This window comes from Abrus precatorius, unplaced genomic scaffold, assembly GCF_003935025.1.
Source record: "Abrus precatorius isolate BTA unplaced genomic scaffold, Abrus_2018 Scaffold4, whole genome shotgun sequence".
Taxonomy (NCBI): Eukaryota; Viridiplantae; Streptophyta; class Magnoliopsida; order Fabales; family Fabaceae; genus Abrus; species Abrus precatorius.
Window position 1 is genome coordinate 17,611,821 of NW_020874384.1, and position 13,130 is coordinate 17,624,950.

At 29.9% G+C, this 13,130-nt stretch overlaps 2 protein-coding genes across 2 annotated transcripts; one reads left to right on the top strand and one right to left on the bottom strand.

The window, feature by feature from the left end:
• Positions 1-363: 363 nt before the first annotated feature.
• LOC113866346 (dirigent protein 4-like) lies at positions 364-939 on the bottom strand. The gene has a single exon (XM_027501224.1). It carries the CDS (start codon positions 937-939, stop codon positions 364-366), a length of 576 nt encoding a protein of 191 aa, XP_027357025.1.
• A 2,466-nt stretch (positions 940-3,405) lies between these two features.
• On the top strand, positions 3,406-11,548 carry LOC113866231 (glutamate receptor 2.7-like). Its single transcript, XM_027501112.1, is given in 8 exon segments — positions 3,406-3,523; positions 6,173-7,515; positions 7,624-7,936; positions 8,099-8,505; positions 8,724-8,814; positions 8,817-9,283; positions 10,982-11,179; positions 11,312-11,548. Coding segments are annotated over 8 exon segments (3,159 nt in total). The 5' UTR covers positions 3,406-3,420.
• Positions 11,549-13,130: the final 1,582 nt, after the last annotated feature.

A 13,130-nucleotide genomic window follows, 5' to 3' on the forward strand; every position in this document is an offset into this window, starting at 1 on the left:
GAACTGGGCTATCCTAGCTTACTATTGGCCCACATCTTAACAAATTAAACAAGGTAAATTAGACAAGCCCGCAAATGTAAAAACTTTTTACTCGGGTTATGCGGGCCAACTTATTTGACTTCCCTTAAATTAACATCTACTTGCTAAATGAATTAATTATATATTTTTAATTTTAACAAGGCTTTAACTGTTCTAATTTAATTAATGTTTGACAAGCATGTTGATTATTTGATTGTTCCATTGCCAAATACAACCCCATAATCCTCAACGCATAATTTGTTTCTTGGAATTACTTTAAACTCAAAACAGAACAAATTGAAGAAAAATGACATAACCCAACCAGCTAGGTAATTAATTAAAGTTTTAGTAATGAAGAACAGTAACACGGTACTCAAGAATGGCATCACCATTTGTAGCATTAAAGTAATGAGTCTTGATTCGAGCGAATCCTCTAGCCATTCTAAACCTACCTCTTCCCCCAACCACAGCAAGCTCTCGTTTTGCCTCAGTCACTGGGTTCCTGGAAAACACACTGATTGAACTTCCCTTGAATTTTCCTGCAGTAAACCCAAAATCTACGTACATCACCAAGGTCAATTTATCATCTTGGCTTGCAGATAAATATAGACCTCGTGCATTCCCAACAACTGTTGAGTTTGCATGAGGACCTTCCTTTAGTTCATCATCAATAGCATATACATGCCCAAATGGGGTGGCTAATTTTGCACCAATGGTGATGTTGGGGCGTGCAACCTCTATGGCACTTGGTTTATTTCCACTTAGAATGTCAAAGAGGTAGAAATGGAGATGGGTCACTTTCTCCTTTAGATGTAGCTTGTGCGAGCTCTCATAGTGGTATTCAGAATGCACCGGATTAATGGTGACACTGAAGAATAGCAAGGGCACAACTAGGAGGATTAATGATGCTTTGTTCTCCATTTTCTCTTCTTTAATTTGTTTGATACAAATAACACTTGGTTGCGTGGAGATTTATAGTGCTTGAAAGTGTTATTTGATTCGTTTAGTTAATTGGAAACCTTGATATTGATAAGGAAGTCTTGTGATTCGTTCCACATCCATAAATGTATTTTTTCATTTCTTTACAAGTCAAATATTTTCTAAATGTTGTATTAGAAAATATTAAATTTCTGGATACAGCATTAATTGCTATATCAATTATAATTAAATGCAAGACCTCAATTGCTCTTAGAATTTATTTTAATTTAATATTTGGAATTTCAAGTTATTTTTAATTTAAATTTATTTCTTTTTAAAGAGAGTTTTGCAATTTTAAAATTTCATTTTTCTACCAATTATATATTTCTGTTTAAAGATTTATATGATTCTGGTCATAGTAGTTCAGAGATCTTTAATAAATTGACAATATTCACGTAATTACGTGTTTTTATTTTTAAAAAAATGTGTTCAAAAATACGTAACAAAAAATTACATATAATTTTTTTATTAAAAATAATACGATATAATAAGATCTAATGCATTAATTAATAACATTAAATATTATAGTTTTTAATAAAATATAATACTCTTTTTGTTTTCTAAAAAATAGTTGTTTAAGACTATGACACAAAAATTAAAAAATGAATTTAATTATTTTATTTTATTAAAAGTATTATGAAATATCTTATTATATTTATTTTTCTATTTATTTATGTAATAAAAAAAAGAAATTAAGAAGATAAAAAATAATCCTGAGATAATAATTATTTTGAAATAAAATTGAAAACGATTAGTCCTATCTTAAAATTGTAAAATGATTATTATTTTAAAAAATAAGATTAGTTAAAAAGACTATTTTTCAAAGACAGAAGAGTGTTTATTATTTTAATTAAAATATATCATTGAGTACACGTAGGAAAAAATAATAATACCGCATTCAGCCCTATTTAATTAAAAAAGACAGATACCTAATTCATCAAAATAAAAAAAAATAGTTATATATTATATATTTATATTTTATTCCATAAATATTCATAATCTAAATTAGTATTTTATATATTAATGAAAAAAAATGTATTCACTTATTACTTATATGAGTAAAAGGTATACCTTATAAATTTTTTAACAATTAATATACTTGAAAATAGGTCTTTATTTTTTATATTTTAAACAAAAAAATTATTTTCCTATAAACATGGCAAAAAAATAATATTTCTTAGAAGAGACAATGTTGTCCGTACCTTATATTAATTTTTAATTAACATAATTTTTTATTCTTTCTCAAAATAAAAATATTGATGCCAGGGGTAAGCGTTAACTTCTTCCTTTTTTAAAAAATTTAATTTTAAAACAATTAAAATTAGTAAATTTTTTATATAAAAAATAAATATTATTTTAAAAGAATTTTTAAACAATTAAAAAAATTTATATGAAAAGAAATTCAAAATAAACTGTGTCAAAAGACTCAAAAGTCTCTCTCTCTCTCTCTCTCTCTCTGAATAAGAAGAAAAAAATTAAAAAAGTCACTTAATCTCTGACGGTAGAAAATTCAACAAAGGTCATAAGTATTAGAAAAGATATGCTTTGAATTATAAAATCTTTTGGCCAAAAAGTTTTGTACACAAAAACTAGCTTTGGTAAACATGTTTTTTCTTTTCCGAATTAATTATATATCATGTTTATTCGTAATTATCATGGTGATGCAAGATGTACTTTTGAGAGTGAAAATAAGTTAAGTCTAACCTATTTAAAATTATTTTTTAACCCATTTAAGCAAGAGAGAGATTATTTGATTTTTCAAAAACTGGGTTACACGTTAAAATAAAACTTAATTAAACCCATATCTAACTCTTTTTTCCCCTTTCTCATAGTAGGTGCATGGGTAATACATCTTCCACACTTCATTAGCACTAACAAAAGAAAAATCTCTACAATAAGATATTTCTATTATATGATATATTATAAAGTATAGTGTCAGAATATACAAGAAACTATAATTAGTGATAAAATAAACTCCATCGAGTATGTTGCAAATTCGAAATAGATACATATAATTTTCTTTCTAGATTAAAATAAAAAAAATGAAAATATGTAATTTTATTTAATTTCTTAATAGATAATATAAAATGCACTGGCCACTGAATTTCGTTGGTAGAAAGAAAATTGAGTTAACAGTTGAGTAAAATTGACCAAAAGAAAAAGATGGAAGTTGCCTGTGTTTACTTTTCAAAGGCACCCCGAGGACTATAAATAGGGTTTTCTGTTGCGAATGCAGTTTACTAGGGTGCATATTCCAAAATGGGGAAGAAGCATAGTCCCCAAATAAGCATGGTTTATTGGTGTTTAAGTTTGTACTTGGGCATGGCGCAAAGAAAGGAGAGATCAGTCCCAGTGGCAGTGAAAATTGGAGGCATTGTTGATCTGAAGGAAACGATTGGGAAGATGGGGTTCAGCTGCATCAACATGTCCCTCTCAGACTTCTATCTCTCTCGTTCTCATTACAAAACCAGGCTCCATTTCACCCTCAGAGACTCCCAAAGTGACGTTCTTACTGCTGCTTCCCAAGGTTCATTCTCCTCTGCATCTTTAATTGCCATATGCTGTTATCTAATACTTCAATAATGATACATAGTTTAGTTTGAAGGTGTTAGTTAATTTAGATTACAATAAAATTGAAGGAGATGGGGTTTTGTGAAGAAAAGAGCAATGCCATTATCACTCTCAAATTAATAATAAATTTCAACTAACTAATTAAAAATAGAAGATAATGCTGAAAAAATGAACCAAAAAGCGACATGAGTTGGTTCATCCTTCCCCAAAGCAAGCGTGTAAAACGGAAAAAGATCCCCTTCTTATGATTGGTTCCGTGTCCGGTCCAACACGCGGCTACATGACTTAGACCGGTTTTTAAAAACTAATTAATAATTAATATTTTTATCAAAAGTTAAGTAATATTTTTTTAACAAAATTTAAAAGGCTTAATTGCATCTTGGTTTTATCTAGGGTAAGTTGAGTGTGATTTTTACTTTTCAAATCTTTTATGAGTTAATTAAGTTTAATACTTTATTAATTTTCTTTATTCTTAGTCTTTACAAGGTGAATTGATTAAATTAATATTTATTTAAAATTAATTAATTAAAATATTAAATTTTACCAAAAATAAAAGAATTAAAATTTTTCTCTTTGATTTTAATATTTATATATTTTTTAAATTTTGCTCATTTAGTATTTAGTTGTTGTGTAGCACTTCTTTGAGCATTTCAAAAAAAAAAAAAAAAAACTCATCCCTGAACTCTTACGCGCACAATAAGAATTTTAATATTTATGTTTATATATGGTAGGGGTACCTGTTAAGTCGTATGAACGTTTTTCTTAAACTAAAATAAGAAACTAATGATTATGTGAACTTAATTATTTAGAGCAACAAAGTCAATTTAGAGATTCCGTGGATAATGCGGCTCAAGCTAGAGCTTCCATGCAAATTACTTGAAGAGAATTATCTAATAAATATTAGAGATTAAATTGCAGATCATACCAGGGACTGTTGTTTAATTTTTAAAAAATATCATTTACTTTTAATCTTTTTAACCATTTTTTCATTAGTTCAAAAATTAATTATATATATTTTTAGTCATAAAAAATGTTTTTTTATATCTAGATTCAATTTTGAAGTCAACTTCTGTATCAATTTCCAAAAGATGCTCTAGTCAACCACAAGACCCACCTTAAGCGCCGGCCTTTCGTTTTCGAGATAGAGGGATGCTTTCGAACAATAAATAAATAATAGTAGATAAATAAAACCACTAAAATAAGAATAATTTTTAATGAATAAAAATAAAATTTAAATACACGTAGATATTATTGATATTATTTATTAATTAAACTTAAAATTTTACTTTAATAATTTATGACAAGATTAATACACAAAATTAACACTTCACTTTCCTTCTTAAAATAACTATTCCAATCAAGTTCACAGACCATGGTCAATTGTGTAAAAGAAAATAATTTTTTAATTATTAAATTATTAATTTATATGATTGAGATTTGATGTGAATCTTTTAGACTTATGTCTAGTCTCAATGAATCATATTTCTTTTTTTATATATCTATAAATTTTGTTATAATATATATATATATATATATATATAATGTTTTTTATTTTATTTTATTCTAATCTGATTTTAACTTATTTAATTGTTGATATCGTAACTTTTTATATAAATGAAATTGTAGTTCATAATTAGAAATATCAATGATTATAAAATAATTTTTTTATAATTTTAAAGATTAAAGTTAATAAAATTATGAAAAAAATTCTCATTTAATTTAATTTAAAAAAATGTATTTGAGAGAGAAATTTGAAAAAAAGAAAAGAAAAGAGAATATAAATTCAATTTTAAATTAAAAATTATATATTATTTATAATAATAATAATAAATACATAATTAATATATTAAATTTATATTAATATATTAATTTTAAATATATTTTATTTTAAATATAAAATTTACCTTCCCTACTCCAAAACTTTCCATTCCAAAACAGGTGATGTGAGTATAATTCTCTTATTTTAATAAATCCTTTGTTGACTAAAATTGTATAGCACTCTTTATAGTAAAGATTGGCGGGTAACGCGAGTAAGCAAAATATTATTGCAGAGGGTAAGGTATTTTAGCTGACGAAAAAGCGCTTAGATATTTTTTAACATAGTTTTGAGTGTTCATCACTAAAATATTTTCTATTTTTTTATAATTCAATTTTTTTATTTTGATCAGTTATATTAATAAAAACAATGTATTTTCAACAAATAATATACTTCTATTTAATATAATGAATTTATTATTATTAACATGAAAATTCCATTCCTCTTTTAAATGTATTTTATTTATAAAATTTATTTAAATTTAAATTTATTTGTATAATGTATGAAAAATAGAGTAGTTTGTCAAAAAAAAAAAAGGAAGAAGAAAATGTATTAGTTGATCAATTACATAAACTAAACTGTCAATTAACAAAAAGAACAATACGAAGGCATGCATTTTTGTCGTCCTATTAATTCGTTGTAATTGTAAGTGTATTTATTTGTTGAGAAACAAAAAGGAGAACCAACGCGATAATTGATATTTGCTTGAAACAAGTATTTGTTTTCATTCTCTCAGAACTGTTTTTATTCCAAATGAACCCATGAGTTTTGGGTTTTGATGATAAACAGCTCTAGACCTCATAAAAAACGAGAAAGTGCAAGCTATCATGGGGCCAACAACAACAATGGAAGCAAACTTTGTGATCAATTTTGGAAACAAAACTCATGTGCCCATTGTAAGCGTTACAGCAACAAGCCCTTCTCTTACTTCACTTCAAAGTCCCTATTTTTTCCAAGTTGCACAAAATGATTCAGCTCAAGTAAAAGCCATTTGTGCAATTGTCCAAGCTTTTGGGTGGAAAGAAGTGGTGCCCATTTACGTAGACAATAGTTATGGTGAAGGGGTCATTCCTTGCTTAACCAATGTTCTTCAACAAGCCTACATCCGAGTTCCCTATCTAAGTGCCATTTCTCTTTCAGCCACAGATAAAGATATCACTGAAGAGCTCTATAACTTGATGGCAATGCAAACTAGAGTCTTTGTTGTGCACATGACACCAAGTCTTGGTTCTCGCCTCTTCACCATAGCAAGGGAGATTGGAATGATGGGACAAGGCTATGTTTGGATTGTAACCAATGGTATGACTAGTTTATTCAGCTCCCTAAACTCCTCAGTCATGGAATCAATGGAAGGTGTATTGGGTGTTAGGCCTTATATTCCAAGAACAAAACAGCTTGATGATTTTAAAGCTAGATGGAAAAGGAAATTTCTACAAGACTATCCAACTCTTTTTGACACAAATTTGAACGTTTTTGGAATATGGGCTTATGATGCTACCACAGCATTAGCAATGGCTGTTGAGAAGGTTGGAGCTGCCAACTTTGATTTTCATGCAAGCAATGCTTCAAGCAACCTTCTTGATCTTGGAAAGGTTGGCGTGGCACAAAATGGTGAGAAGCTGCGTGAAGCTCTCTCAAACACTAGATTCACCGGCCTTAGTGGTGATTTCAATGTGATTGGTGGGCATTTACAAGCATCAATATTTGAGATAATTAATGTGGTTGGTAATGGGGAAAGGAGGGTAGGATTTTGGATGCCACAAAAAGGGCTGCGTAGAAATTTGGATACAAAAGGCTCGAATATATATTCTACTTCTGAAAACAATCTTCGAAACATTATGTGGCCAGGGGATACTTACTTAATCCCAAAGGGATGGGAAATTCCTACAAAGGGGAAGAAGTTGAAAATAGGAGTACCAGTTAAACAAGGAGATGGTTACACTGAATTTGTGAAAATAAACCATGATCCTAAAACCAATGCCACTGAGGTCACTGGCTTTTGTATTGATGTATTTAAAGCTGCGCTAGAAGTGTTGCCTTATACACCCCCATATGAATTTATTCCATTTGCAAAGCCGAATGGTGAGATGGCAGGAACATATGATGATTTGGTCAACCAAGTTTATTATGGGGTAACACTCCTCTCCTAATCATTCATAATACCTTCATTATATATGTGCATTATTTACTTTCTTTAGTGATATGAAATGATAACATAAAGAGTGATTTTGGATTGACAGAAATATGATGCTGTGGTGGGGGATGTAACAATTATAGCAAACAGGTCCAACTACGTTGACTTCACATGGCCATACACAGAATCTGGCGTGACAATGGTTGTTCCAGTAAAAGACAATAGGAAGAAGAATGCATGGGCCTTTTTGAAGCCATTGACATGGGATCTTTGGGTAACAACGGCTTGTTCCTTTGTGTTCATTGGATTTGTTGTGTGGGTCCTTGAACACCGAATAAACAGCAGTTTTAGAGGGCCTCCTCCGCATCAGATTAGCACAAGCTTGTGGTTCTCCTTCTCAATCATGGTGTTTGGCCACGGTAAGTGCCACTCACCAATTTCCAAAAAAACATGTAAAAGTCACCACCACTAGCTAGGCCTTGGAGGTGGTGCCTTTAAAAACATTGCTCATCAAAAGATATGATCTTTATTCTTTGCTACATATTGTGTAGTTTACAGTGTTATATTTCCAATTTTCACAGGGGAGAAAGTGGTGAGCAACTTGGGCAGATTTGTGGTGATCATATGGGCTTTTGTGGTTCTAATTTTGGTTCAAAGTTACACTGCTAGCCTTACTTCTCTCTTAACCGTTGAACAACTAAGCCCAACTATTAGAGATGTCCATCAACTCATTAAGTATAGGATGAATGTTGGCTATATGAAGGGTTCTTTTGTTCGTGGAATCTTGAAGGAATTGGGTTTCCAAGATTCCCACCTCCAAGTTTATTATTCTCCCGAAGAATGCAATGAGCTTTTCACAAAAGGAATTGAAAATGGTGGCATTGCTGCTGCTTTTGATGAAGTTCCCTACGTGAAGCTATTTCTTGGAACTTACCCTTTCAAATATGCCATGGTTGAACCCAGATTTAGAACTGGGGGATTTGGTTTTGTAAGTTGTTTGGTCCCTATTTGTCAATTTATTCATTTGAATAACTAAAAATTGATACCGTATCATATATAATTAATTAGTTCTTTCATTTATTTTTTAAAATTTTTTTATATATACATGCATTCAAAAAATACACTAAAAAAACAAAAGGGACTACTTTATTATATAGCATTTCCCTTTTCTGCTAGTGAGTTAACTATTGTGGGGTGAATTCGCAGGTGTTCCCAAAGGGGTCCCCTCTTGTAGCTGAAATTTCAAGGGCAATCCTATATGTGACTCAAGGAGACAAAATGAACAGAATTGAGAATGCACGCAATCTAGTGTAATTTCCTCTAATAATAGTCTTGGCCTTGAAAGCTTCTGGGGTCTATTTCTCCTTGCAGGGATTGCTTCCTTATTAGCACTTCTAATCTTTGCAATCACATTTTTATATCAGCATAAACATGTCTGGTCAAGCCATTATCCAAGTGCTTCAATATGGAAACATATTGGAATCTTGTTAAGGATATTCGACCAAAAAGACTTGGAGAGTCACACGTTCAAGAAAAGTGAAATGGGAAATAGAAGTGAAATGAATAGTCCTCGTCATGGCATTGGTGCAATTGAGACCACCACAAGTTGTCATTGCCCAACAAGTCCTCTTAGTCAAATCGAATCAAACTTTTCCTTTAATGGAGAAAGAGGAATATCATTCCAGACCATGATGATGCTATTAACTATAGTTATGTTGTTCAAGATACAGAAAGGAGGGTCTGTTGGTTCTATTCCTTCAAACACGGTAAGGATACCGAGTTTGTTGTAAGTAATAACCGATAGAGTACCAAGAATATCATTCTCAAAAAGCAATTCAAATGTATTAATTAATATAACTTAATTGAGTTTATATACAATAAAATTGGTGAATAATTTTTATAAAATATTAAACAACAATTAAAATATGAAGCACTAAAGTAAAATATGGTAAAATTTAAATTAAAAAAACTGAGATTGAATTTCATCTATCTCTTCCTCTATATACTAGTAATCCAGTGACAAATATAGCAATCACTTCCAATGAATTTGATACAAAACACGAAAGAAATATATTTCAATTCCTTGAAAATATATTTCTAAGATAATTTTTTAAATTTTGATTCTTCAAACAGTTAATAAACTATCCAGCATTAAAACTAAGATTTAAAAGTAATCAACAACTTGGAATATATTCCTAGAACAACCAGTTATTGAGTAATCTCAATCAGATCTAGATCTATATAATATCTTCCCAACTACAACTCAACTCCAGAAACCGTCAAATAACTAGATTCAACAATTAAAACAGATTGAGATCACCAAATTAGTAAAAATGAAAAAGAAACAGCTATATTTATATAGATTACTGAAAATACATCAGGTTTAAAAATTTACATTCAATCTCATATAAGGTTTAGCTGCTCATGGCAACCATATCAACAAAAATGGGGATACAAAAGGGGTAAAACATAAAAAACTGAGTATTTCTACTCTCTTTCTTTGTCTTGCACCGTTCTGGACCTCTAGAAAATAGTTTTGAAACAGTAACCCCCTTCTAAACATAAAAGTTTGCCTTTTATACAGTTATGCTCGAGCTCCTCTATAGTAACAGTCCCTCGTTGTAGCGAGAAAAGGAGATAGAAATTAGGTCATTCTGTTTGCCTTTCGCTGCAGCTAAGATTCTCGCTACAGCGATCCAAAAGTATCTCGCTACAGCGAGTCATTCTCGCTGTAACGAGAAGAGCACAGAATCACTCTCTTCACAATAGCTTTTCTCGCTGCAGCGAGTGTGTCTCACTACAGCGAGAAACCTCCAGAAGTTAATTTTTTTGCAACTTCATGCTTCAATTACTGCTCATCTAACTTTTTCTAATCTTCTTCAATCTTAAGTGATGTTTCTTTTGTGATTACAGCTACAAAATAGATAAAAAAGAGCTTAAAACCATAAAATTGTATTTATTTCAAAAAATATATATGTATTTGTAAAAGTTTCAAATTTAAAGGAAATTTAACAAGATAATCCAACTTTTAACATAAAAAATATTTAAGTCACTATCTCAAATCACTTATTTTATACATTTATCAAGGTCATTACTCTACAATAGCTTCTGTAAATAATGCTTAATTTTTCTCCCTGGTGACATAGGAGACATCTAAAATGGGTCGCATGTTTTCAAGTCCAGATCTGCAAAATTGTAAGCTTTTCCAAGTCAACCTGTGAGCCGAAGCTCATATGTATACTCGGCTCTATAACTTTATTTCTTTAAGGATTCTTATAACCACTTTTAACTCAAAGGGTTGCACCCCTTATAGGCATCAGAAGCTAGTTAAGATGCTAAGCCCATGAAAAAAAATTTAAGGGTGATGCTAACTAAATAAACCTAACACATGCACATATAAGCATATACATGTACACACAAATACATACTGCTTGATTATGAACTATTTTTGGTGTGTTGTATAGTTTTTTCCCAGAGGTTCACCTCTAGTAACTGACATTTCTAGGGCAATCCTCAATGTGACACAAGGAGATAAAATCAAAATTATTGAGGATGCATGGTTCAGGAAAAACGATTGTCCACAGACCGATACTTCAATTTCTCCAGATAATCTAGGCCTTGATAGCTTCTGGGGCCTTTTCCTTATAGCATTCGTTGCTTCAGTTTCCTCTCTCTTCATCTAACACCTCAATATGGAAACGAATTGGTGTCATGCTGAAAATCTTTGACCAAAAAGACCCGAGTTCTCATGCTCTTAAAAAGAGAGAAGTGCAAGGTCAAAGTGAAATTAACAGCACTCATCATGCGGTGCAAAAATTGAGTTCTCCACAAGTACTTATTGCCCATCAAGTCCCTCACCATCTGGTCAAATGGAATCAAAGTTCTCGTTTAATGGAGATCACGGAATGTTTTTTGCATACCATGGTGATGTTAATCCATATGGCCATGAAGCTCATGACATGCAGATAACCATCATGCAAAATGTTCCATCTGCAAGAATTACGACTCCAGAAGTAGCTCCTCCATGCTGAGAAGATTCCCAACCCCTATACCAGTGATGTAGTGTGAAAAATTTGTAAACGTAAATCTCAAGAAAAGCAACAGTCAGTGGCATTAAGCTAACTGTAAATCCATTTAAATATGAATTCTAGTATTACTACTAATAATAAAAAGGTAAATTACGCTCACATCTTTAAGTTGATATTTAACAAAATTTTCCTTAATATTCCTTTTTTCACCTATATAAACTTCTCTTAATTTATAAAATAATATAATATCATATGCTATTTTTTTATTACACAAATCACCCTTATTTGTTAAACTTTAGAAGATGTGTATGTAACTTTTTCTAATTAATTATAATTGTACATTCTTTTTATTAGATTTTATAGTGCCTCCTTTATTTAAAATAATAATGATGATATTTTTATATCTCAGGAGATGGATATGGGTAAGGATGAGATAAGAAGTAAAGAAAAAAGAGAAAAAATGAATATGTGATTATGATAAAAATAAAATAAAATAAAATAAAAATAGATATAAACATAATGTAAAAAATGGGTATAAAAATATTATTTTTGAATCTATATTTCAAGTGATTAGGTATGAATTATGGATGAATTCAAATATTCTTCTACACAGTTAAAGTTGCTCATGAGTTTAAGGTAGTTTTTATTTGTCCAATATATTTATTATTGGGTGAATTATAATCACAGTTTGAGGCTTGATAAAATTTTATTTGATATTTTTTACTATATACAAATTTTTTTATTATGTAATAATATAATAGTATATACCTTTTTCATAACACGAATCACTCCTAACTTTTTATGTATTTATATAAATTAGAAGAGAACGAAATAATATTAAAAAAATATTAAGTGAATTTTATTAATCATCAAGACAGATAGATATAATTTATGTTTACTTATTATCATTCACTTTTTAGAACTCACGACAACTCTCAACACCTAAAAATTTTAATACTATTATTTAAATATTAAAATATCAATATCGTACGTATAAGATATTATATATAATTATTTTATCTTTTTATAAATATACTTTAAAATGCATCTCAAAATTAAATGCAAAGTGATACTTAATTATTTTTCAAAAATTACTTATTTTTTCAAATATTTTAGCATACAGGTAATTTTATTTTATTTTATTTTTTGCTAACAGCATACAGATACTTTAACACTATAAAACTTAATAGCAATATATTATATATATGTTTTGAATGGTAGACCCGTAAAGGGGGTTCCTCTCCTATAACTTGGTCCTAGAATGAAAACCAAAGAGTTGACCAGAGGATCCTACAAACTTCAATCTGAAGGTGTTTCTAGGTCAGCCACCAAAAAGGGTGACCATGGAGTACTTTCCTAATAATTGAAAATTATTAAGTTTTGAACAAAGAATATGCATATTCTGCATCAGTGTGACTATATCGATGTACGATTACTTTGAATGAAATTCAATTATTTGAAGTTTTGAACAAGACCGTGCTGCATGCTTGATTGTAAGTGCTCTTCTGATACAGTACGTATGACCTAGTGTTGGTTTCTGTCCTTGTCCTTGACCCCATTAGTAATAACATGGTGCATTCAATAT

Coding starts and splice junctions, on each gene's coding strand:
- LOC113866346 (XM_027501224.1), bottom strand. CDS start 939: ATGGAGAACAAAGCATCATTAATCCTCCTAGTTGTGCCCTTGCTATTC.